The sequence below is a fragment of the Jaculus jaculus genome, chromosome 6 (genome assembly GCF_020740685.1).
Source record: "Jaculus jaculus isolate mJacJac1 chromosome 6, mJacJac1.mat.Y.cur, whole genome shotgun sequence".
NCBI lineage: Eukaryota > Metazoa > Chordata > Mammalia > Rodentia > Dipodidae > Jaculus > Jaculus jaculus.
The window spans coordinates 126,566,214-126,593,689 of record NC_059107.1 but is presented as its reverse complement, the minus strand read 5'-3'; the positions used below and the strand labels follow the sequence as shown (position 1 = coordinate 126,593,689).

The following is a 27,476-nucleotide window of genomic DNA, read 5'->3' as shown; positions in this document are numbered from 1 at the left end:
CTCTCTCTCTGTGTCTCCATGCCTCTTTCTCAAATAAATAAAATACTTATAAAAGACATTTCTCCTGCCCATAACTGTGGGCAAACTCCACATGCATGACCCATATACCTCAACAAGGAAGAGCCAGGGGGAAGAGATAGGACATGGATGAGTCTAACAATGGTACCAATTTGTCTGTATTCACTGAGTACAAAACTAATTAATAAAAATAAATGAATTAATTAAAAAAATAAAAATATGAAGAGATAAAAAATATGAGGTTATGTATTTTCATTCATTAATTTTTTTTTTGTTAATGTTGACATTCCTGAAAAAGCTTGCATGCATTTAGAGAAAGTCCATATCTATAGTCGGTATGTTTGTTGGGCTATGTTATCTGTCATTGCTTGTCATATGGCTATCTTTATTTAGACAGGTGCTACTACTTCCTTAGTGACTGTGGTCATTTGATTCAGATGTCCCCCATAAACTTATATGTTATGAATGCTAGGTCCCCAACTGGTGGCAATTTGGGACTTGCAGTCTTCAGGTGGTGGTGTATTGTTGAACGTGGGCTTATGGATGTTACAGTCAGCATCTCCTTCCCAGTGTTTGGCACACTTTTCTGCCATTGTTATCCACTAGATTTTTGCCATGAGGTGATGTCCACCCTCATCTCATGTCATCATTTCCTTCTTCCTACATGGAGCTTCTCCTTGACTGTGTAAGACAAAATAGACCATTTACACACACACACACACACACACACACACACACACACACACACACACACAAAATCGTAAAGTTTAGGATAGGCAAGATGGTGCAAGTCTGTATTGGAATCACTTTGAGAGGCTGAGGAAAGATGATTACTGTAAGTCCAAGGCCAGCCTGGGCAACATAGCAAGTAAGAGTTTATCTCAACAACAACAACAACAATAACAATAACAACATAAGCAAATCATACAAAATAAAGTCCCAGTAGGAGAGTATCAAAGAAAACTTACACAACATATTTTTTATCAATGCTTTATTGTTCAAAACAAAATTGAAATTCTCTGGCACATAAAACAATTATTTCTACAAAAGGAAAGCCTACAAATCTTGATAATTTATACAAATAAGTTTCTCAAAAAATAAAATTTTAATTTAGTAAACTTGTCTTGTGCTCTATATTTTTAGCACTGTCTGCAATGATCCACCATAAATCCCTGAGCAGAGACATTTTTGATCATGTTCTAAACCTCCCCCACCCTTTACCCCTCCCCAGAGGTGGTCAGTTACTAAGTCCAGCCCTATAGTGAAATGTGTCAGGGTCATTTAGTTATTAAAAATCCATGCGTTTTATGACGCAGGCCCAATTCTTTATGATGCTTGGGAAGCGAGTCCCGTGAGGTGCCTCTACTGTGCATTCAGTGAACCTATTAAGAAGCAAGTGTTGGGCAAGAAGAGCAGTATCAGCAAAGACATAAATGCAAAGATTAGGAAGTCCTCACAACATTAACTATTTAAATAAATAAACATGTTAGACATTGAACTTATCCTTATAGCCTTATATTAGATTCCTTTGTTGCAATTGCCAATGTGTTAGAACATGAAAAGTTCATACTTCATGAACTTTATACTTTTATACTTCAACCCACTATTCTGGTTTACCATGGGTTTATTGTTGTTAAATATTATTCTGAAAACACAGTGATTTAGTTATAACTTAACTTTTGGCCCTTGAGTGAAATGTTTACAAAATACTATACATATTATAGGAAAGCCTTCTTATTAGTTCCATCAGAAAATCTCTCTCACTACATCTGTCCTCACAAAGAGACTAATGCAATAGAAACACTACTTTAAATTCTTTATCCCACTGTATTCAGCATATAACACAGCATACAATACATGATGAAAACATAATATGGAGTATTTGTGATTGTATGTCCAGCTTCTCTTTAATGGAAACGTTCATCATATATATATATACATGGAGTGTTAAAGGGAAGGGAAAGCCATAACTGACTTAATGACTCAAGGGTTTTTTTCTTGTTATTCTGCTAGGTAGGGTAATAAATAAATAAATATGTAAGGTTTAAAATATCTAATTTCTCTATAAGGGAGTTGATAATAGATTGATATTTTACAAAATTAAAATTTAGTACCAAAGTTTGTGGCCAAGCCCCCCAAAATGTTTTGTTTTGTTTTCAGTACTTCATCTATAATCTTTTACTCATGGTTCATAACAGGTAATGGAATAAGATCCTCAATTTGCTAGTGAAACATAGTCTTGAGCTGAGGAAAAGTAACTGGCAGAAGACCTAGACATATCCAGGCTAAGGCTACAGTCTAAAGTAAATTATTTTTGACATCTTGGCAGGAAGACCAAAACATAAGTCCTTGATTTATCTGTACTGCTGTTTAGGTGACATAGAAGCTGATTAGCATTTCACACCAGTTCTTTCCAAACATAAACCCATTGGAAGCTAACATCATGCTGTCCTTTGCATGGGCTTGTTCCCACTGCTATGATCTGGGAGCACACAGGTCTCCCCTTTTGTGTCAGTTAGTTATCTAAACTGGAACACTTAGAAACTTTCTGTTGCTTTTGCCTTATGTAAGCAGCTACATTAATCAAGAATTACTATGTTAAATGGAAATTTCGAAAGAATTAAAATTATGACTTCTAATGGGAAGTTCTAGGAGAAATATTGACAACATTAAAATAAAAAAAAAAATGCGTATGTGACAACACACAACGCCTCCCCAGCCGGAACAATGCCAGCATGAAGTATAGTTAGCTCCCTGCTACACATTCTTTTTGGAATATGAAAGGCAAATCATTTTCAAGAGTGAATCCTGCGACACCCAAATCATGAAACACTTAAGTGTACTAGTCAAGAAACAGCTGCAGGTTCTCACAGATCCTGGCACAAGACTTGACAGAAGTTTTCTACGCTTCAGAAATTGATAAGCAGGCTGTCCCAAAGAGAGAAGACAGCAGCGTTAGGACAACCCATGGCTCACTGGGATTCACACAATGCCTGACTCGCTCCCTGTTAACACTTCACCTTGAGTTCACCGTGGCTGGGTGGCTGCTCTGACTTCCTCTCACAGTGTTAAAGGAATAAGATTTCAAATTAGCTTTCAAAAAGAAAAATGAACAAAATCTGTAACTTAGACACCCTCCTCCCTGTTAAGAATGCTAAAAGGTCCGTCTTAAGTGCTCTGGTTTGCAGTCTATGGGCAGCAATTACATCCTGGGAGGGAGTGCTGCCCATGCTCCCCTTTTTGGTGTTGACAGCTGTGCCAAGAGCAAAGTGGACGCCCCCAGAAGAGGCAGTGACCTCTGCCCTGGGCCTGCAGTCCAAAGTGAGCTTTGACTGTGGCACTGTCAGAAAAGTTCTGCTTTTCACGAAGCCAGGGTTTCAACAGCAGAGGAGAACAGGTTCGAGCCCCCTCTGTCAGGTCTTGGACGTCTTTAAGCCCTGCTTTTCCATGATGTTCCATAGTTTACGGAGGTTGGACTGAGTGATGCCATCGTCGGGCTTGAGCTGCAGAGCACGAAGGTAGTTGGCTTCAGCCTTCTGGAGCCGGCCATTGAGATGCAGAATGGCCCCCAGGTTCATCAGGGCCGCAGGGTACTGCAACAGGAGAGAGGAGGCAAGATGGTTACGCACAGTTTCAAGATCTGCTTCATGGAAGGCAGAAACCATCACCACTTATGCCCATGGTTCCCTCGGGTCTAGGGGCATTGAATGGAAGTGGTTTGACAATCTATATAAGCAGGAAAATAAACAGGAAGGAAAAACCATTTTCAAACAGCTGCTGTGCACTTTGTACTTTAACTGAGCAGGCAGGTAGGAACTAAGGCATTTTTTCTTGAATGAGAAAACATAGATAACATAGACTTAGTAACCTAGTCAGGTTGTACATTTTGGGAAAAAAAAAAAAAAAAACCTTTAAACTTTAGTTGAGCATGGTGATACACAGTTGTAATCCAGGCGGATCAGGAATTTAAGGCCATCCTTGGCTCCTTAGTTAGTTCCAGGGCAGCCTGAGCTACATGAAAGCCTGTCTTAAAACACGTTTAAAAGGATACAATTTCACATAAAAGGAACTGATCTTTAAAAAGAAACCTCAAATACAGCCAGGTTGGTAGGATGCTTGCCTGACATGCATGAAACCTTGGGTTCAACAAAATAAACAAACAAAAAACCTAGAAGAAATATAAACAAATGTACAGTGAAAAAATAGATGTCCATACCTTCTTTTCTCTTCTTAACAACATTCTAGGAATTTTATCTTAAAAAAATACATTACATGACTTTACTGATGCTTTTAGAGTGAAAGCCCTAAAATAAATAAATAACTAAATAACTAAATAAATCACTAAAATCTTCCTGAACTTAAGCTAAGTATTTATCAGGACTATGTCCTTATTTTTTTTTAAAATATTTTTTTGTTCATTTTTTATTTGTTTATTTGAGAGCGACAGACACAGAGAGAAAGACAGATAGAGGGAGAGAGAGAGAATGGGCGCGCCAGGGCTTCCAGCCACTGCAAACGAACTCCAGAGGCGTGCGCCCCCTTGTGCATCTGGCTAACGTGGGACCTGGGGAACCGAGCCTGGAACCGGGGTCCTTAGGCTTCACAGGCAAGCGCTTAACCGCTAAGCCATCTCTCCAGCCCTATGTCCTTATTTTTAAAAGCCAGTTTTAAATTTTCTAGTGGTAAATGTTTACTATACCTATACAAAGTAAACAGTATCAAAATTAATAAAATATGGCACAATAAAACCTTTGTAAAAAAAAAGTTTTGTATTACTTGTTAAAAGTACTTTAGTAATCCTTTCAATCACCCATGATAGCTGAAATACAAAACTATTGTACAATTGGTAAGAGTTTTTAAAAGTCTGAAAAATTATGAGGTATGTAGCACTAGCTTAGTACAAGGGATTTTATCCCCTAAATCTCAGCCATGAGTTAAGGAAAGCATATCCTAGTGGGAAAAAAAAAAAAAAAGGCTGTCTTGTTTTTGACAAATATATGCTGCTTTGCTCTTGTTCTGTCCCTAGAACATTCTGGCTAATAGAAAACAGCTAACATTTTGGCAGTTACATAAATGCATATTTCAAATATCAGATAAAATAAACAATGTTTATATGATATAATAATGCTTTTATTTTACAGATAGTGTCAACTATTAATTGTCCTTCAACTCTGTGGGAAAGCCTGGGATAATTCCCAATTATTTTATGATTTAGTATTTGTACAATGCATGCATTTTTCAGTTGAGTCCATCTGACCCCACTCTTTACTGTAAAAACAATTATTTCTTAACCAAATCAATGCTGGGGAGAGTGGAATGGTTCGGAATAAAACGAAGAGAAAAGGTGATTAGATTTGAAGAGATCTGGGATTGAGTCCTTGCATACTCCTGTGATTTTGGTGAAGGTGCCTATTGCATTGGTGCCTCTATTCTACCATTTCTTAAATAACCCCTGCTTCTTGAAAAGCTGTTCAGAAGATATGACAGGAGTAAACAAATACATGTGGCATAATGCAGGTAAAAAGTAGACACTCTTCAAACGTCACGGTCACTCTCCTAGTGTCACTGTGCACAAAGGGACTCTCACATGTACTTTGCAGTTTTTATAATTTTGACTTCAATGGCTATGTTCCTGCATGCATATCCAAGCTCTCCTAAACTCAGAACTACTGGCCACTATTTTCAAACTATTCTGCATTCTTTTCTGTTTTCCAAAAATAATAATGCAAATATAAGCTATTGCTGACCTTCCTACACCCTTTGGCCAAGATGACTCCATACTTATCTAGAAAAATACAGATGGTCAGTGTCTAATTTTAAATAGCAACACACATAAACACAGCTCTAAATTACATGTGCAGTGAAAATCTCCACATTGGAAGCTGAAAATAATGCCACCTACTTCATCTTTCTAAAAGAATTCTGTTACCACGCCACCATTATTATCTCAAACTTGATGCCTGACACATTTCTGAATTATGTCTCCTCACAGCACTGGCACAACCATCAATAAACAGCTACTAACCTAATGGTGAAATGCATTCACAGCCTGAACTACTGGAGATGCTAAGTAGATAAAATGCCCAGACTTCCCACTTCCCTGAGTGGGAAGAGAGGAAACAGGGAGGGAGAACCACTGTTGGAAACCATTCCTTACTACCAGAAATAGAAGCCCAGCAACAGGGCTGAGAGAAACCAGATGGCTCTGCGGGGCACTCCTTATTACCTCAGTCCCTCTGTTACCATGCATCTGTACCTGTACATTGTGTACCTATAACTGCAGCACACAGGGATTATTAAAAACATGCAGAGATTATGGAGTCAGATGGCCTGGCTTCACACGCCAGCTCGACCACACTGAACAAGCTGGGTGAGGTTTAGGACTCCATTTTTTTTTTTTCTACAAATAGCATGGTAAAAATGTTTACTTCACAGGGTTACTGTAGCAAGTGTACAAGCATAAAAACATAACACCTTTTCCTCCCTTTCTCTGCATCTTTTCAAAAAAACTAACTAAAATTTCAATGTAAGTAGCCTTAACAAATGCTCCCAGGTGCTGAGGATTTCCTCACTGGCTCTGCCTTTCCTAGCTTTCTAGCCTTTGGTCAGGTTCATCCTAGAAGAGATGGATGTGAAAATTAGTGGTGAAGGAGACTGACCAAGTCACATAAGCACATACACTGCACTATTATTTCTAAATTACAGTCTGAGGTTCTTCTGTCCCTTGAAGTTATCCTCCTGCCTTCAAATGATGAAGAAAATGTTAGCATTTTAATATTATTATAAGAAAAAAACCTGTTATGATAAGTGATTTCTGAATTCTAATTATAGTGGTGTTTTAGTAATGATTTTAATTTCATATTAGCCACCCTAACATGTTACTTTTGAAATAAAAATAACCATAAATTTGTATGAGAAGCCTAAGTGGGTTAGCAGACCTAAAGAAAAATACATTTATCAATTATTGTCCTTAAAGTGTATATATATATACATATATATACACTTTTATATATATATATATATATATATATATATATATATATATATATATATATATCTCCACTTTGCTAATATACATTTTCTACATTTTCTAGAAATTACACATTTGGAATTCAATTATAATCTTTAATTTGAGTGTAAATATCTATTTTCAACAAATAATTATTTTAGAAATCTAAACCTGTACACTGCATAATGCTTAAAACAGATATAGAGCTTCTTATTGAGTGGATGGAAACTCATAAAATTTACAAACATTCTGCTGAAGTGTGAATAAGGAATGGCTGTCCTCATCCTAGGTAAATAATTGGTTTGAAGGAGTCCACATATTCTGATATAAATAATTTCAATTGTGTGCTAAAAGGTATGAATAAAATAAAATAATAAAGTACTTCAGAAATAGATGCTTTTCTAGAATGGTCAAATAGATGTCCAGTGGGCTATCTTCAGATCATCTAGTCACATGACTGGGTTCAGAATGTACTATTGGCATCCCAATAATACTACTGGGAATGTTACAGAAATGCAGAATTTCAGGCCCAACATAGGCATGAATTGTAACAAAATCCCCAGGTATTTTGTATGCTCATTAAAATTTAAGAAACACTGCTGTAGAGGTCACTTCTAGATCAAAGATTGTATCATTTTATAGCTTTTGTGGTGAAATTTTTTGAGCATTTAGAACAAAGTATGTTGGGTCAAATATCTACTCCTTGCAAAGTAGAAATCATGCTTATGCAATTATTTAAGTCAGTAAATGTCCAAATGAAATTTTATTAACAGAGCTATAAATGATTAAATGTTATGAGACAGAAAGACAGCATATGGAAATTGAACATGAGGAGTTTCTACACAACCTGAAAGACTGACTTCCTGGCTATAGAAGTGAATTCAAGAGTTTTTAATGGTACTCTGTCTGACTGCATACTGGTGGCATTGCTCCCGGCCAGCCGTAAGTCATGGGCTGGGGCTGAGACACACAACCACAGTTGCTGAAGTCTTCCCTCACACACATTTTCTTTATTGAAGACAGCTGATGAAATTTTTAGCGTGTTAACCAAGGCAGACAGCTTCTTGCAGTCCTGTAACATAGGGCTCCTTCCTGGATTTCTACAACAAATGATGCCACCTCCTATTTTACAGACTAGAATGGAGAACCAGACCTTGCTTATTTCCCTGAAGGGCAAATGCTTTACATCCAACAAGATGACTGGCAGCCATGTGGAGGCAGCAAATGACGTCTTTCTTAAGTCCCCAGGAACTTCTGCCTTGTTATTTTACTGTGGTCTCTGGCTTATTTCCCTAATGTGCAAGGAGAAAATTAAAACAGTGGATGTCTACTGGGGTTGGTTAGAGCAAAGGCAAGATTATAGAGGTCTGATTCTAGTCCAAGGAATTTGAGGCCCTCAAAATATCCCAGCTGAGCTCATGGGGCATTCTTAGCACACAAGACTGGACAGCAAGGTAATTTTTCTAGTCTTAGCCTATCACAGAAGTTTGGAAAGAGACTGTGGCAAAGGAATAGTGGTACTAAGGGCATGCAGAGCTTGAAATTCAAGCTTCTCCTGGGATCCAGATTAAGATGCACTTTAGAAGCCTTGGGATTGGAATGGCAAAAGGAGCTGGGTGGGCTGGAGAGATGGCTTAGCGGTTAAGCGCTCGCCTGTGAAGCCTAAGGACCCCGGTTCGAGGCTCGGTTCCCCAGGTCCCACGTTAGCCAGATGCACAAGGGGGCGCACGCGTCTGGAGTTCGTTTGCAGAGGCTGGAAGCCCTGGTGCGCCCATTCTCTCTCTCTCCCTCTATCTGTCTTTCTCTCTGTGTCTGTCGTTCTCAAATAAATAAATAAAAAAAAATTAAAAAAAAAAGGAGCTGGGTGAAGATGGTCTACTTAGAAACACATACAAAAGTCAGGTATTCTGTGTCCCATCAGATCCGTGACTATGTCCCTCTTATAAAGCCTAACCAAAAGAGAAGAAAAGCTCTGAGAAAGGTGACAACAGAGTAACATGCCCACCATTTCCACCTTTTCAAAAATATCTATTTCCAATATATTTTATCACTTAGTTTTCAGAGTATCTACTCCTGCTGCTGAAATATATAGTGTTGTGGTTACCATTGTGGGAAGTAGACACCATTTAAAAAAAATGACAGAAGTCAGCCTTGCCTCCACATGACAGGATTGATAGATAGCACATTTTGGAGATGTTTCCAGGATACACCTTCAGTTGTACATTCTGAATATAATTTGCAAACAACGAGTTTGCATGCTCTTAAGATTTTAACTCTTTTTCAAACACTTACGTAATAACTGAATGAAGGCCGCGTTTAACTGCATTCAGTTGCTGCGACTCACCCCAAGGAATTTCCTGGAGCAGGGACTGTGCTATAAGGCTTCAAATTAATTATTTTCAGAAACACACAAGTGGAAAGAATATTTAAGCAAACCATTTTATATTTATTTGGGCTTGAACATAGCAGATATTAAATCAATACTTGTTATAGTTTGAAGACTAGGCTTATGGAACGCATTGCACAGATTGAAACAGTGTCAGGTATATGAGACAGCTCAGTCCAGAGGAGATACCACTCTTTCCTGTGTGCTGCCTTGGTGTGCTTAGTGGTCTGACATCCAGACAGAACCCTGAGTACACCACCACTGGTTCTCTGCTTCCTCCTCTTACATCTATGTAATATCATATCCAGTGATTCAATTTTAAAAGCTTAACCTTATAGTTTTTCCTCAATCTTTCCTTTAGGAGTTTGGAGGATGTAGGTCAATGGCAGAGCATTTAATCAGCATGTATAAGGTCTTGGATTTGATGTTAGCACCTATACCAGAAAAGAAAAACCTTCCATTTCATCTTTCCCTCCCCTCTTTTAAAGCTGGATTTAAGCTCTTCTCGTCGATTCTTTATTCAATAAAATTATTTTGACAGACAAGAAGATAGGTTGCTAAACAGAATGGTGAATGGCAGAGTAGAACAACAAACATGAATAAAACCAGATGCAGAGCTTTTTCTGTATTATGTTTTAGGCATACAAAAATTTCAGAGGATAAAACAAATTTCTGTGTACTTGCCCAACAAAGGAAAAACTATAAATGCAAACTACAGGCCTCAACTACCTTTCCCTGTTTTTTTTTTAAATATTTTTTTTGTTTCATGTTTATTTATTTGAAAGTGACAGAGAAAGAGGCAGAGAGAGAGAGAGAGAATGGGCACGCCAGGGCCTCCAGCCACTGTAAACGAACTCCAGATGCATGTGCCCTCTCGTGCATCTGGCTAACGTGGGTCCTGGGGAATTGAGCCTTGAACCGGGGTCCTTAGGCTTCACAGGCAAGCACTTAACCACTAAGCCATCTCTCCAGCCCCTTTCCCTGTTTTATTCTGATCCTCTCCCTAAGAAATCCACTGTCATGAAACTGACATTTTTTTTTCATTATTTTTTGTGTATCCATACTAATTGCAAACCTTATTTAGTAAGTTTTATAGATTTGTCTGACATTATCCATCATGGAATGCCATTCTTCCAAACATACACCTGAAACTTGATTTTTTTTCTTTTGCCTGTTATTTTGATTTTTACAAATTCATCTTCATGGTTTCATTCTTTCACATGTGTTCCACTAAATGACTACTTTTCCTTCATGATGGCATACAGGATCTTTACAAGAGGGTTCATCTGCATTCATGTGGTATTTGCTCACAAAATTGTGCAAGAGATTCTAGGAACAGTGTTTCTGGAGCACAGGGCATCTCGACTTAGTCAGACCTTGTCTGCTTTTCAGAGTGCACCAGTGAATTACCACCAGTTGTAACAAGGCTTCCTTTATCACCTACCTTTAATGGCCCTTGGAATTATCTAGCTTCTTTTTATTTATAATGCATTGAAAATTAAAACATAGTATTGTATGCATAATTTCCTTGATTATTCAAAAGTCAAAAACATTTTCATATTTTCATGGTCTTTTTATATTTTATCTTCAGTGATCTATCTGTTTCAACATGTAAATAAAATAAGTTTGGCTTTCACTTACATGCTAAAATCTGAAAGGTAAGAACATAGGGTCCCCATTAGTCCAAGACAGGGCCTAAACCAGATGCTTACTCTGATGTTCTCCACATCTAAGCACCAAATCATCAGTTCTCTTTTCATTCTGTCTTCCTCTTTGTCCTTTTTTTCCTTTCTCCCATTCCCACTTTTTCCCTCTCTTCCTCTTCTCTTTTTGGAGATAGTGTCCCTAAGTAGCCATGGCTTGCCTTGAACTTTCAATTCTCTTGTCTCATCTTCCCAAGTGCTAGGATTACAGGTATGTACCACTACACTCTGCTACTAGTGTTTCTAAATAGAATAATGTGGCCAAATGTGATGGCACAAGCCTATAATCCCAGCATTTGGGAGGCTACGTCAGGAGAATTGATGTGAGTTTGAGACCAGTCTGGGCTATATAGTAAGTTCCAAGATGCATGGGCTACAGTGAGACCATTTCAAAAACATAAAAATAAACATAAAACTCTTCTTATAAACAAAATGGAACACCTCCTTTATGTAGGTTCACATTTAGAGGAGGAGTTAATATTGGAAGAAATCTGTGCTATAGAGTGGGCTTCAGTGAGAGGCAACAGGACATCTCACTATAACTATATAAATCTTGAACCACTGTAAGCAGGAGAACAAAGGCAGCCAGCCCCTGGCCAGCCAGCAATCAGAGCAAGTTTTCCTTATGACTCTTCTGCCCTGATCCATATGCCTTGCTTATGGCTTTCTTCTCAGTTCTACTTTCAAGGACAATAGAAAAATACCATTATGGGGCTAGAGTTGTGACTTAGGGGTTAAAGTGCTTGCCTGAAGAGCTTAAGGACCCAGGTTTGACTCCCCAGTACACATGTAAGCCAGAAGCACAAGGTGGCACCTACATCTGGGTTCCATTTGCAGTGGCTCGAGGTCCTGGTGCACCTATTCTCTCTATCTGCCTCTCTCTCCAAAAAAAAAAAAAAATTTTCTTAAAAAGAACAATACTACTAAGATGATCATAATGCTTCATGTCTCTCTTTACTATGCATCATTTGTACTGGAGCCATCAACATTTAGCATCTTGGGCCATTTCTAAACTTCATCAGCCTTCTCTCAATCTGCACACCTTCAGTTTCCTCCCTACTCCTGTCTATCTCCCACTGAAATATTCGTCTTTCTACTAGGAAAGTCGTAATGCAAAGATTTCAACCTTCACTTACATAACAACATCTACAATCTTTCGCCTAGTGCTAAGAAGTCCTTAATTATTGGGCTTACAAATGGAGAACTCCACGTCCAGCTTCTCTGGGCCACCTAAGTCTTCTGTGGCTGCTGTGTGCTCGTCAGGGCTCTCGTACCTCACAGAGTGCTCCTCCGACAAAGCCCTGCTTCCATTCTCCCTGACAACTGCCCATTAGAAAACAGTTTAAAAATTTCCATTCATTGCTTACTTTCCATGAGCCCATAGTACTGTCTGTATACATTAATTGCAACATTTACCACAATGACTTCCAGCTACTTGTTACACATGTCTTCTTTGCTGAAGGGTGAAAAACTCATTGAGTTGATTTTAATTGTCTTTCAATTGCTAGTGCCAGATACTGGCATAGGAAACAAATACTTGCTGAAAGAAGACAGTTTCGTTTGGTTGACAGAAGGGACTAGCTGAGGAATGATAAGCTCTGTACCAATCCCAGTGGAATTATACAAACACTTATTGAGCACTTATTATATGTCAAGGTCTCTGTTAGGCACTAGATAAGTCGTGAACCAAAACCTTTGAAATATTTATATACATTTAGTTAAGGTTTAGTATACCCTTGACATTTACCACCGGCTATAAGGAGTCACAGTACATGGTTCTTTCTTTATTTAGATCTTTCAACTCTGAGCAGACAAGTATGTCAAATATTCTTATAGCACTGCAAGGCATCTCTTAGGCTAAGGTTTCAAATTCTTATATATTCTTCCCACAAATTAGTTACAAAAGGCCAAAAAATACACAGTAAAGTTTCTAGCAGTAACAAGCCCATTCCCTTGGTACCATTTTTCTGTTATAGTTACCTTCTTGTTTCCATAATAAAGCACCTGACAAAAAACAGCTGATAGGAGGAAAGGTGTTTTTTTTTGTGGGGGGGAGGCTTACAGTTAAGAGGAAGTTTCATGATGGCAGTGGAAAACATGGCATGGGCAGAGGCTGGACATCGCCTCTGTCTCAGCAGGTGGAAAACAGCAGCAGGAGAGTGAGCTAGAGTCTAGCAAGAAGAAGCAGGATATAACACCCCAACATGTACCCTGAGAAGTACACTTCCACCAGCAAGTTTCTACTTTCAAAATACCACCAGCTGGGGACCAAGTATTTAGAACACATGAGTTTATGCGGGATATCTAACTTAAGCCACCACACATTCATTATCTTAATAATTCCACTAATAAGGCTGGAGAGATGGCTTAGTGGTTAAGCATTTGCCTATGAAGCCTAAGGACCCAGGTTTGAGGCTTGATTCCCCAGGACCCATGTTAGCTAGATGCACAAGGGGTCACATGCATCTGGAGTTCATTAGCAGTGGCTGGAAGCCCTGGCGTGCCCATTCTCTCTCTGTCTCTTTCTCTCTCGCTCTGTCTCACTCAAATAAATAAATAAAAATGAACAAAAAAGTTTAAAAAATTCCACTAATAATTAGGAGGTAGATAAAACTGCTACCTTCACACTAAAGCATTCAAGTCAGTGCCTCCTTTCATGAAAGACATCCTGCCATAAGCAAGTTTAGAGTTCTGCTCATGAAGATCAGTGTATCCACTGTAAGGCAGAATCAAATACGTCTATAAAGAAGATAGGTCATTTTCTTATGGATATCAGGCTACGAATCAAAATGTGTTATAAAGTCACTTCAATGTCTTCGACATTTAGAATGAGAATGATATATGAACTTCTGAAATTGAAATAGGTGGCAATAACTTTTTTTAATTTTTAAGAGTACTTTTAGCACTGCTGAGAGCAGAGTCAAACATAGACAGAAATCCTAATATACCTGAATTTCAATTAGTTTGGAGATTAAACTGTTAGTAATGCTATCCATGATGTTAGCCCTTCTATGATCAAACCAATGTTAGGGAAAATAATCCTAAGTACAAAAGCAGTATTAATGCAATACACAAATGGATTTTCACAGAATAATATAATAAACAAAACTCTAGGGTAATGTAGTTCTCCCAATTCAGAAATGATCACTCCTTGAAGTCATATTTTGATTATAGTCATATTTTAAGTAAAGCATCAGTGCAAAAAGCTTTACTGAGCCACAGTCAGGGAAAGGGGGAAAGCATAGCACATCTAGCAGACACAAAGCAAACTCTGACAGATAATAGAAATGATTCATTTTGATTCTCTGTTTCAACACAGTTGTTGTGTTTTTGAAATAGATCTGAATAAAACAAAACAGATATAGGTGACAACTTAGACACAATGCTGTATTAAGGGAGTAGTTTTAACTTGTCAGTGATACATTTTATCCTGTGTGCTTAACCCTTCCATCCTACAGCTGCCCTATCCCAGAGGGTGTAGCAAGAATGTTCATTTAGCTTTTATGATGGGTGTGACTGCCACAATGTGGAGTGCTATTCATTTTCATGGCAATCAAAACGCCAACAGCTGTGGCTTGTGGGACAGCAAAAAGCCATTGTAACAGAGTAATTTCCAAGGTGGTGGTTATTTCTAACAGACTTTCAAATGCATCTCCTAAATTAAGAACATGACCTCAGAAATTACTTTTCACTGAACATGATGCTTCTTTAAAGTTGGGTTTCTTGATGGTCCTAAATGTTGTAGAAACATCTTTCATGAATTCAAATGGAAAACCCAGACCCTAGGATACCTAAATTACACGTATAGCTTCATAAAATGCAATCAGAACACAGCTTATGTTGATTTGCAGTTACGACAAAGCTCCTCATTTGCAGTAAAACTACTAAACTTTTGCTCCACGTCAATGAAAATGTATCTGATGACTGAAATTGCACACATACTAAAAAAGAATAAAATTCAGTAGAATTTAAGACATTTAGAAAATATTCACAATAGGCAAGTATCATCTCTATGTTCAAAATACCAAGAGCTGTCTGCCCGTCTAGATATTTGCTACAAAATTCCATAAAATCTTCTTTGTACCAAATTCCTTGACTACTGATTTAAACAAATAATCCATGCTACATTTACCTATTATTTGTGGCATGAAGAAGTAGGATGGACATGTGTGTGCAGATGGTTTCATTCTTACCTACTACAAAGCACAACTAACAGTTGTACGGGTTGTAGGAAGGTGGATATGTCAGACATAAGTTTCAATATATACAATACAATGAAAGTTATTCTAAGGAGTTAAAAGAAGACATTAGAATAATCCTGCTACTAAATCACATTTTGGAGATATGTTGCAAATTGATATTCATACCTATAGTATTTAAGAACTCAATTGTTGTGAATGACTGGAGCAGAATGTCATTTTTTTTTCCTGGTTTCTTGCTATGTAACTTGATTATCTTTACCTACATCAGTAAATCAAGCAAGTGCCTTTAACAGCCAAACCATCTCTCCAGCCCCAACCTGCATACTTAAATCAGAACTGAATGTATGTGTCTCTGTGTGTCTGTGTGTGTGCATCTGAGAGCACATGTAAATCACGTGGTATGTACATACCATGTTAACATAATCAAAGGTATGCTGGACCAGGGACTCAAAAAGATGGCACAACAATGCATTTTGGGAGAATTATTGTAATCTATGTTTCCATTTCTCTTACTGATATCTATGTTTCCAATAAATAGATCCGATTTGTTGGAAGTTGGCTCAGAGACAAGGCCACTTGTGTGTGGTAGAAAAGACAGAGTTGTTCTCCAATAAGTCTTACAGAAAATATTTCTAAAAATTAAGTGAATGAGCATGTCTGACTCCCAATCTCTGCAAGCTGCTGTAATAGTACCATGAACTCAGAGGTTCAAATCATTAATTTCTCATGGTACTCACACTTGAACTTAGAGATCAGGACATTAGCGAGGGTCTGCCTCCTGTGGCTTTCCTTGATGTGTGCACACAGAGATTCCCAGTGTCTCTTCTGTTTTATAAAGAGCTCAACCCTATCACATGGACCCTACTCTCATGCCATAACCAATCACTGGTTACTTCCCAGAGGCTCTACCTCAAAATGCTGTCATATGGGATTAAAATTTTAGCATACGTGTACTAGGAAGGCACACATAGTCAAAGATACGCAGCACAATTTTATTTTCTATCACAAAGCAGATATGGAATGTGGTGTGAATGCACAGGATAAATGCAGGGGTGACAGTTTCATTCAGTGCAATCACATTTCAACATGACACTAGAAGGCAACAAATGTTTTCTCACAGAGCAAATACAGAGAAACAGGTTCCACTGAGCGAGTTCCACAGAGCCTCCATGCACGCAGCATGTGGAAAGGATTTCTAGTGCTCTGAAAAAGGATGGCCAGATCACATGTAACAGGCAGGGGCAAAGCAATTCTTCTAGAATGTATAAATCCTCCCAGAGACTAAAAATAAAAGCTAAGCACTTTCTGATGTATGGGGTTGTTTTTGCACTTTATAGGCCCAAGGCTTTGTTCATACATGCTTAGAAAAAGAATGATGCAAGGTGTTTACACGTCATTTCAGAAAATATTCCATCAGGACACAGCAATCAAGATGAAGCCCATGCTGTACTTCAAACCATTATACTTGCCAAGATGTCACACCTGCTAAAACTAAGAAAAAAAAATGTGGTTGGTGTGTCCCACTTAGGGCAAATCAAGGGAAGTTTAATGGTACAACTTCTGCCACTCACTGCAGAAGCACACATAGCTTAAACTCCCTCTGCCTGTATATATTTTGCTTTTGTTTCTGAAAAGTTAATAACTGAAATTGCCCTGACCAGATGGCATCAATCATCTCCTAAGCCAAGGCATGTTCAGTTAGCATTTATTATACACATAAGGTTTAGAAGACTGGGTCAGTCACATTTTTCTTCAGGTTCTTAGACAATATGGATTTTGCAATGCTATACTTTACCTACCTCCTAGTATCTGCCTGATTTCTGAAAACTCTCTATACTTATTTTTTTACCTTTCTTCTTTGCTTTCTTCTATTCATATGAAAAAAGGAAGGAAGGAAGTAACTAGTTATCAGTAGGATAACCCCATATGCACAGAATCCAAGTGACTTCTAGCCTCAATATATTACTGGAGAGCTGGATGTGGTGGCGCACACCTTTAATCCCAGCACTCGGGAGGCAGAGGTAGGAGGATCACCTTGAGTTTGAGGCCACTCTGAGACTACATAGTGAGTTCCAGGTCAGCCTGAGCTACAGTGAGACCCTATCTATATATATGTATGTGTGCATGTATATATTATTGGATATTCACTGATAGTTTCAACAACTAACATGATACTTGAAATACAGAACAAAATGAATCATTTGAGGCTCAGTGAGTATTCTCATATGTCAATGTTAGTTTCTTTCAGACCAATCTTTGGTACAGAGTTAAGGAATTTTAATGATTATATGATCTTCAGAATAAAAAAGTAATGCATTTTCACCTACTGAAAGAACAGAATTTTGTATGTGAAATGTAACCACCTTGAGATACTGATGTGCTATTTGACTATGCAAAAACTTGGCCACCTGTCACTTCTACCCATGATTCCTGTCTGAACAAGAAAAACAAATAAACAAAACCCCCACTTCTCTAGACTTACAAGATGCACTTTTTCAATTCTTTTATGTAAGAAGCCAGAGGCGTGATCTTCTTCTGCTATTACATATTAGTTATTCTTGTAACAAAGTACCTTATGAATACTTCACTAAATATCTAATTAAACTGTAGTCCATTTGTCTTTAAATGCTTAGTGTCCATTACATATTATAATTAAATTCAATTTCAATATCTTGAAATGGCTCATAGAAATTAAGCTATGCTCTAATGCCTGCAATTTTGTACTTTTATTTAATTCAATCAAAGATGGAAGTTTAAGAACTTTGCTAACTTTATTGTTCACCCAAGAGAAGAATTAAATGGTAACTATAAAGGTAACATTCTTAGAAAATTAAGTCCTGGATTCTAAGTGAGCATGGTTTCTAAGAGCACTGGCCTACAGAAGGGGAACTGGGGCATAGGTGTGACTAGGTTATAGGTCAACTCAACTCTAAAACCTGTTATAGGGGACAGGCACTCTGGTCATCTCAAGAAACAGGGGAGTGAGGCAGTAAAGAATCTCTTACTGTATAGATCGAATTCAGGGAGGATGAAAAGAAAACTTATACTAATAAAACATTAAAATTTTAATATGTCACAGATAATTTTGAAAGCTACAAAAGATTAAAATCATGCATCTCCTTCAGTAGTCTAGTTATAATTTTCAAAACTATGTGTTCTTTTAATCTGTACAGTTCTCCTTTTTAAAATGCAATTTTTTCAGTATTTCATTAATTAATTAAGGGCTAACCATTTAAAACTGCCACAGCTGCAGAGATCCAATAATATACAAAACAGTCAAAACCACAGGTCCATGAAACTTGTATTCTATTTATACTATCCAGCTAGTAAGCAAGTGCAGTGGGGACTGTGACATATACAACAATATAAAAAAAAAAAAAATCAAGGAATGTGTTTCAAGAAAAGTATGGAGGGAAGCTAATGGTCTAGTGTGTGGCTCATTGTTTGGCATCTAAAAAGAAGACTCAAAAGAATACCCCAGGGGCTGAAGATGTCTCACCAGTTAAGAGCACTTCCTGTGTATGAAGAGACCTGAGGAAGGTCACAGGAGTTTGATCTTCAGAACCCACATGAACAGAAGTGTGTGGCCACATGTATCTGTAATTCCAGTGCCACAGAAGAACCAAGACCCAAGAATCACAGAAGCTCATGAAAAAAAAAAAAAAAAAGCAAGCTCCAGGAACAAGACTCTGGTTCAAATAAACACAAACAGGAATGGGGAAAAAAAAAAAGAAGTGGAGTGGGGCACATAAAGTTTCGTTCCAGCCACCACTGGCAAGCACACCTCTATATAGGCAAAGCATGGGGCTCTGCTTGGGTACATATATATGCATACACCACAAACACAACACACCCACACATACACACAACACAACACATACACACAAGCAAGTAAACATAAAAAGAAACACATCAGGACACACAAATACTACATAGACAGATAGAAAAGAGCAAAGAGCCAGCCAATGGGTAAAGAGCAAGAAAAACATGAGTGGTAAGGGACAGGGATGCTGGAACCCAGGGAAGAAAGTGCTCCAGAGAAGAAGGAGTAATTCTTGTCAAATGCTGCTGATAGTGTGACAAAAATTCCAATTAAGGACAAATGACTTTGATAATGCTCAGAGCTCATCTAGTAATGTTGCAAACAGCAGTTTTGGTGACATGACTGGGTTCAGGGGAAAAGGGAAAGTTTTGCTCTTAAGGGAAGGTAAGAAATGTAGAGGTGGTGAAAGAGAAATAGGAAAAAGATTGCTTTTTTATAGGTAGTCATCCGGGGAAATGGATAAATAGGCCCATGGAGAACAATGAGAAGCCACCTTGCCTGCCCTGGCAGGACTAGAACCCATGTGTGATACACTCTCATCCAAGGTGGCCACAAGCAACATTCCCCAGTAGCAACTTCCTGCTCAGCACACCCAGGTGGGCTGGCCCCTCTGCAGTCAGCCCCTTGATCCACCAGACAAACACATGTCTCCTTACACACCTGAGTCTGATGGCAAGGCTCCTTGTAATCAAACCTGAGCCATGTAAGTGGCCTTATTTTGTGCATAAATCAATCTCAATCTCTCTCTCTCTTCTCCTGGCACAGGACTTCCCTGATCTCTGCTTTGGTAAGCTCTCCCCATTCCTGGCTTGGCTACTGGAAGGGATTCTTTTTTTTTTTTTTTTTTTTAATTTTTATTAACATTTTCCATGATTATAAAATATATCCCATGGTAATTCCCTCCCTCCCCACCCCCACACTTTCCCATTTGAAATTCCATTCTCCATCATATTACCTCCCCATTACAATCATTGTAATTACATATATACAATATCAACCTACTAAGTATCCTCCTCCCTTCCTTTCTCTACTGGAAGGGATTCTTGATGCCCTGGGTATTTTCTTGCTTGCTTCCTTACATGTAGTTTGTTCAGATATCTTCTTGCTTGGTTACATGTGAGGTTTTTCTCTAAACTCTGAGCCATTTATCATGGAGCCTGTTAGCTTTCTTCTATGTGAAGGTAAGGAGCATGCACTCTCGCTTCCCATGAGTGCACACTGCCCATGTGCTTCTTCTGAATCTTTGGGCCTGTGTTATCATGTTTTGCCTTCCATGTTGTATGTATGTTTGTGTATAAACATGCACATACAAGACACTTTTTCCCAGAAGATTTCTCTGGGAAGGAAATTTTCTTTACCTCCATTCTCCCCTTTCTTTCCAGCCAGGCAAAGGAAGAGAATTCCCCTCTGGCTTGAGCCATTCAGCTTCCTTTTTTCCTAGACCATAATTCTCTAAAGTTAACCTTCTGATTCATAATTTATCCCTCTTGGAGTCTCTTTTTTCAAAAAAGTCTTTGCCAAAATCACATAAGGACCCAAAAATTGGGGTTCACAGACCTGTGATATCCCACATAATCCCCCCCGAACATCAAATCCCACATCAGTAGTTATAGAAAGAAGTGGATTTAAGAGGTTTGTTTTTATGAGTTTTGGAGAACTAGCATCATACTTAAATGGTGATGGTAGATTTGTTAATACAGGAAGGATATAAACAGATAGACAGGCAGAGGAGAGGGGTAGAGTTGCTGAACTGATGTCATGTATAGGTCCAATACCATAGCCATCTAGTGCTAAAGAGTTTTAATTGAGTTAGAATCATGAGTACTTTCTCCTTAACAGCATTTAAAGAGAAAGATGCTAATAGTTGGTTAGATGTTAACCATAGAAGCCAGTGAAAGTTCTCTCTGATTATTTCTACTTTAAAATCTCTAGTGATCAAGGAATTAAGATCATCAGCTCCAATATGAAGAGGTAAGAGATTCTGGAAATTTTACACATAAGAATAGGGAATTAACAAACTGTTTGGAAAAAAAAATGTAGAGAGAAGGAGCAGAAAACTCTAGAATGATTTTCACCCAGCTTGGAAGACTAACTTGAGTTTCATGATAATGGGTTTAAAGACATGTATCAGTAGTTAGCAGCATGTTAGCTTCAAGACTGAGACAGTGAATAGTCAGAAGTAGTGTTAACTTGACCAAGCATATATGATGACAGAAGAAATAGAAAAGTAAGGGAGTGACTACAGGATGACCTTGGAATGTAATGGAAGTCAAGGGAGATCTTGGGAGTTACATGGTGAAGTACAATGAAACACTGCGGTTACCATGGACAGTTAGTCCTGGATGTAAATGATAGGTTTGATAGTGGCTATCAAAAGTAAAGATGGAAGTCAAGGAATTGGATGAGATTATGAGGGATGTTTTAGGAGACCAAACCTAGATAAATATTTCAAAAGTTGTGAAGTGATGGAGGATGCAGGTGAAAGAGGGATACAGAGTCATGTAGGTAGGAGATTCTGGGCACTGAGGGATGTCATGAGAGAAATTGGCTTTTGGCATGACTTCTATGTGCTTGTGAGAGATAAAGAGATAAAGTGTGATTAGTGCTGGTAATACTAAGGCCAGAAATTCATACAATAATTTCATTCACAGATGGAAGCAAACATGAGATTTACTTACTTTATTTTGGTAAAGTGAATCTCTTAAATATAATGTTCACTTACTGCCTGATGTTAGTCCTGAAATAGCTGTTACTTATACCTTGGAAATCTTCATCAAGAAGATAACTGTGGTAGCTGTAACATATTCTAAGATGTTTCTAAAATTTGGTGAATAAATTTCTTAATGTTATTATTGGATTGCTCTAATAGTCTTGTAGTTCATGGTTTATAATGATAATTTTGCTTATATCAAAGAAGTTAGCTAACTATATCGATTACATTTTTACTTTGTGCCCACTAAATAGTGCTTAATAAATGAGAAATATATTGAGAAATCAAATAAAGCAATCATGTATTAAATTTGGAATAGCAGTGTTACTTCCATTGAAAGAGTAAGATATGGCTTGGAGAGATGGCTCTGCAGTTAAACGTACCTGTTTCCAAGGCCTAAAAGCCTCATAGCATGTGTTGGATTCTTCAATGCCCATGTAAAACCAGGTGTACAAAGTGGCACATGCATCTTGAGTTTGTTTGCAGTGGCAAGAGGCCCTGTCATACCCATACTCACTATGTTTCTGTTTGCCTCTCTCTCTTTCTTAGACAAATAAATTTAAAAAAAAATAGAATTAGCTACAACATTTAGTGTGGTAATTCAAATGGGGATTATCAGCTAGAGGGAAGGAAGGGAGGAAGGACTTAGGGGAATGAGACCAGGCAAGACAGGAACAGACAATTACAGGAAAGGGTTAATTTTGAAGTTACATGATATATACAGGAATGATATTTTGTGCATGTATATTTTTTTTGATTTGAGAGAGGGAGAGAGAGCAAACTGGAGCACTAGGGCTTCCACCACTAAAATCAAACTCCAGACGCTTATGTCACCTAGTGGGCATGTGCCGCCTTGCACTTGCCTTGACTGTGCATCTGACTTACATGGAATCTGGAGAGTTGAACATAGGTACTTAGGCTTTACAGGCAAGCACCTTAACTGCTAAGCCATCTCTACAGCCTAGGAATTATATTTTTTGTCATGAATATTTACATGTATAGACAACATACATTGAGGGTTAGATATTACATTTGATACTACAAATATTTGATTTTACAAATATTCTGTAAGATCATACTTCCACAGGGCTTCCCTTTTGACATGAGTCAAAGGAAAGTCCCCCATGCTCAGATTTGTTTCCTCTGGACCATATATTTTGCTCAGGATAAAAGATGGTGGTGGGGACATGGAATACTGTTCTAGTAAGATTCCTATACCTTCTGCTCAGATAGTAACACAGATATAGTATCCTGGTGATTGGATTATACAATGTTTATTTACATTTATATCATGGGTATAGTTTTATTTACTCACTACTTTAACTTCCACTTTGAATTATCCTTCTGAAATTAGTTTTATTACTCCAAAGTATACATTTTAGAGAATTCTTCATCCTAAAGCTACTGGTGACAATATTTTTTAATTCTTTCATATATTTAAAGTTTTTATTTTACTATATTTAAAAAAATATTTTACTTAATTGAGAGAGAGGCAAGGAGAGAGAGAGAGAGAGAGAGAGAGAGAGAGAGAGAGAGAGAGAGAGAGAATGGGCACACCAGGTCCTAGAGCTGCTGCAAACAAACTCCAGACACGCATGCCACCTTATGCATATGGCTTACATGGGTCCTGGGGAATTGAATCTGTTCTTTGGCATTGCAGGTAAGTGCCTTAACCACTAAACCATATTGTGGTGGTTTGAATAGATGGCCCCCAATATATTCAGTTGTTTGTTTGTAGTTTGCATCTACAGACACCTAGCTGGAGGCAGTAACACTGGGTGGATCTTAAAGTGAGGTGGTGGGTTTCAGATTACAAGCTAAAGATATGCAAACTGTGCCTAGCTGGAGTTCCTGAAGCATGCTGTACTGTGTGGCTTTTGGCTTTAGGCTTGTACTTCTGTCTCTGCTTGGTCTTGTGAAGCAGGCCAGTTTCTTCTGCCATTATGAAACATCCCCTGGATCTGTAAGCTTCAATAAATACCCCTTCCTCCATAACTGTGCCTGGTCTGGAAGTTCATCTCAGTGAATCTGAAGTTGTCTACTACACATATCTCCAGCCCTTTTACTATAATTTGAAAAATAACCCTAGCTGGTAAGAAAATTATAGAAACTATTTAACTATTTCAGCTCCTTAAAGTGATCATTCCACCATCTTATGATTTTGACTGTTGCTGCTGCTGATTAGTATTCAGGGTTGACCACACACATTATTACATACAACGTTCTTTTCTTTGGCCAGCTTTTATGTTGCCATCTTTGTTTATGGTATTTATCATAAGTGAAGGTCATCATTTCTATTTATTCATTTTGCATCACATTATGCTGTGTCTTTTCAAAATCATTTTAAACACTTCACAACTCAATGTCATATTCTAGAATTCTGTACAGATATTATAACTCACTGAATTTTTCAGTTTACTTATTTATTATTTTGGTGCCAGGGATCAGGATGAAACCCAGGACTCTGTGCATGTTAGGTAAGGGCTCAACTGAACTACAGTTTTCTTACCTTCTCTTTATATCCTGTTTTTTCTTTCTTATGTGGCAACTTAGACAATTCTCTCATATATTATCAATTTATCAAACATTCTTACTACTATGTAATTGTTGTTTAATCCTTGAGTTTTGCTATCAATAATGCTTTTGCTTTTAAGACCATTATTTTAAATATACTAATATAAAGCTATAGGTTTTTAATAGTTCCAATATCTATAATGTTTGGAGGCATAAATGTTTTGCTTCTGCTGACTCTTGTTCATGGTATTCAGTATTTTTTGTGGTCCTGTGACCTCTGCATTTTCTTTAATTAATTGCTTGGTTTTATATAACTTGAATTTGAGATGCTCTTATTTATTTATTTATTTATTGCCAGAAAAGGTTTTGAAAATAGCCAAAGAGCAAAATAACCTCAAACTACCACACTATCTCCTGTAGATCTTGACCTAACTTTGGTCATTACCATCTCAACTCCACCATATTGATAGAAGCACAAGGTTCATTAGCCAGCAGATGGTGCTGCTCCTGGACTCTAGTTCAGGATAACAATATTGACAAAAGTGATCAACTCTTAGCTCCTAATATCCAGTTTCAGATGTTCTCTCTTCTTTATCTTTTCCAACATTCCTCACTTCTGTGGATATGCTTTTATCTTTCTTTTGAAAGCAAAAGATTTTCAGAGGGAGAATATTATTGTGTCTTTTATCTAGGATCTAGATATAGGATCTGTGATCTCCTGTACTAACAGAAGTAGTTATCAAGGTCACAGATGTTTTGACAATTGTAAGAGTTAGCTTTAAAATAATTTGAAGTTAGGTGACATATAAATAGTCAATCAACAACAATGATGGAGCTCTATCCTGTGTATGATGTCATTCTAAACAGAAAGGGATCAAAAGGGAATTTGATCTAACTCTTAAAATTGTTTTCAAACTCAAAGGAAGAGGTGGAGTAGGGAATTCAGATAAGCAACATTAACAAAAACACAGACAGCTACTGAAATTCTTTGACATTCTTCTGGAATGACCTCGCTGTTGGAAGAACTGTGCCTTATTTAGCTTACAACTGAGAACCAGAATAAAATCCACAGTGTGTTTATGAGAAGTATCAGTCCACTGTCTATTTTTTCATGCAGAGAAAAGTTATCACATACATGACTGTTTTTCATTTTAATAAAACCACTTTGTGATCATTCATGGGAATTTCAATTCAATGTTGTATTTTTAGCAGAGCATCCTACCTCTTGCCAACATAAATTCTAATATCATCTTTACAAAATGAGAAGGGACTTGCCTTCCTTCGTCTATCTTCTTCCTTTATCATTTAGCAACAAATTATAGAGCAAGTTCTGTCTGAGCAAGAGCACTGCTACTTAACAGACTAAATATATTCGCTTCTCCTTCCACTTACAGAAAGCAAAAAATAGCCTACCTCCCTGCAGCCAAGATTGATACTTACAAGATGGATAAGGGCCACATGTGATTACTTCCCTTGCTATCTATCCAAAAGAAAACTTTTTCTCCTGTGGGCACAAATATACCCACAGGCATCTTTGTACCCTAAGGGCCTGAGTCTGCAAATATTTGTTCATTTGCAAAGAGCTACTGTCAGCATCAAGCTAGCCACATATGCATTACTGTCCACTATAATACACTAGAAATACTCTTATAATATTTACTTGTTGCCCGCTTTCTACATGTAATTTCCCTTGTGAAAACAGCATTGGCAAGCTGTTAGCCTTATGGATATACAAAGTCCTTAGATTATTCTTTATTTTATTACCTTAACGGGTCTCAAAATCTGTCTTCCAGTAGTTATACTACAAATGCCTTACATGTGTTTGCTACTTTTATATTTTTCAAGTTATACATGCTTTGATGATTCCCACTGAGCCTCACCATTGACCTGAAGTCATAGAACCTGAAGGATAAACAGGGTAATGCACCTAGTCAGCAGTATAGCTGGGTCCAATGCTCAGTTCTCTCCAACCTGTTTCTTCTTCCTTTTCTATTTCTTCTTACTACCTAAGTTTATTAGGATAGTAATATAGATCTTATTTTAATCCTGGTAAACATTGGTGGCGATTCACAATATTTTGCACAAGCATTTGGATGGAGTGGATTGACATTATACATATACCCATAAGTTAGAGGCATAAGCTAACAGAAAGATAGAATGAGAAACAAAATTATTTACAAATACTGAAAATTTACTTGTACCAGTATGAATTTCTATTTTTTTTTTTCCTAAAATGAGACTGAGTGGCACTTGGGGTCTCTGCAAGCATTCCTACTTAGTCTTTCCATTTAGGCCCATGCTGTCTAAAGAGGAAACAAGATCATTACCAACCATATAACAAAAAGTAGTATTAGTACAATTTCCCTATTGCTCACCAAGAGTATGGTTTAAACCACAGTGCTTGAATATTTAGAAACAAAACATCAGTGTCGAAGAATATTTAATCTGACCAAATACGCAATTGAAATTCTGTCATTAAATGTAAAACAATTTTACAAGCAATTATGCTAAATGCTTATTATTGAAATTCATTTCACTTAAAGATTCTTACTCCTTTTAAAGTTATACAATATGATCAATAATTGTTTACTGCTTGTTGCTGAGCTATGAAGACAAGTAAAATTATAAAGGATGAAACTCAATGTTACTAAGAGTCTAATAATACAACAGAGATATTTGTTCAGCAATGAGGAACATCTATGGTATGTTGGCAGGACCATGCTGAAGGAAAGGTGGGAGGTTTGTCATAGCTATTTCAGTGTTCCTTAGGTCTCATCAGTCTTCAATGCAGTCTATTCTTGTTAGTATTTTTTTAATGAAAAAGATAGTGTTTCAGGTAGGTAATTTATAAACTAATTCCAATTCATCATTAGTATAAGAAATAGTTTTTTCCAAATTGTTTTATTTACATAACTATATTTTGTTCTGAAATGATTCTCATTGAAATACCTTTGATTATAAAGATGTTGATAACCTTATTCCAAAATGAAAGAAAATTTCTTTCAGAGATATATTATAATGACACATGCACTCACAAACACTGGCCAAGGCAGTTTCCCAGTTGAAAATCAAAACAAACTGCAAGAAAACCTTCTCTGCTTCTTTATCGGG

At 37.5% G+C, this 27,476-nt stretch overlaps 1 protein-coding gene across 1 annotated transcript in view; it reads right to left on the bottom strand.

The window, feature by feature from the left end:
• Nucleotides 1–992: 992 nt before the first annotated feature.
• Nucleotides 993–27,476, bottom strand: part of Tmtc2 (transmembrane O-mannosyltransferase targeting cadherins 2) — a 439,320-nt gene continuing 412,836 nt past the window's right edge. Inside the window, exon 12 of the mRNA XM_004650152.2 lies at nt 993–3,611. Coding sequence (XP_004650209.2) covers nt 3,432–3,611 — 180 coding nt within the window. The 3' untranslated portion in view covers nt 993–3,431. The remainder of the gene's footprint in view (nt 3,612–27,476) is intronic.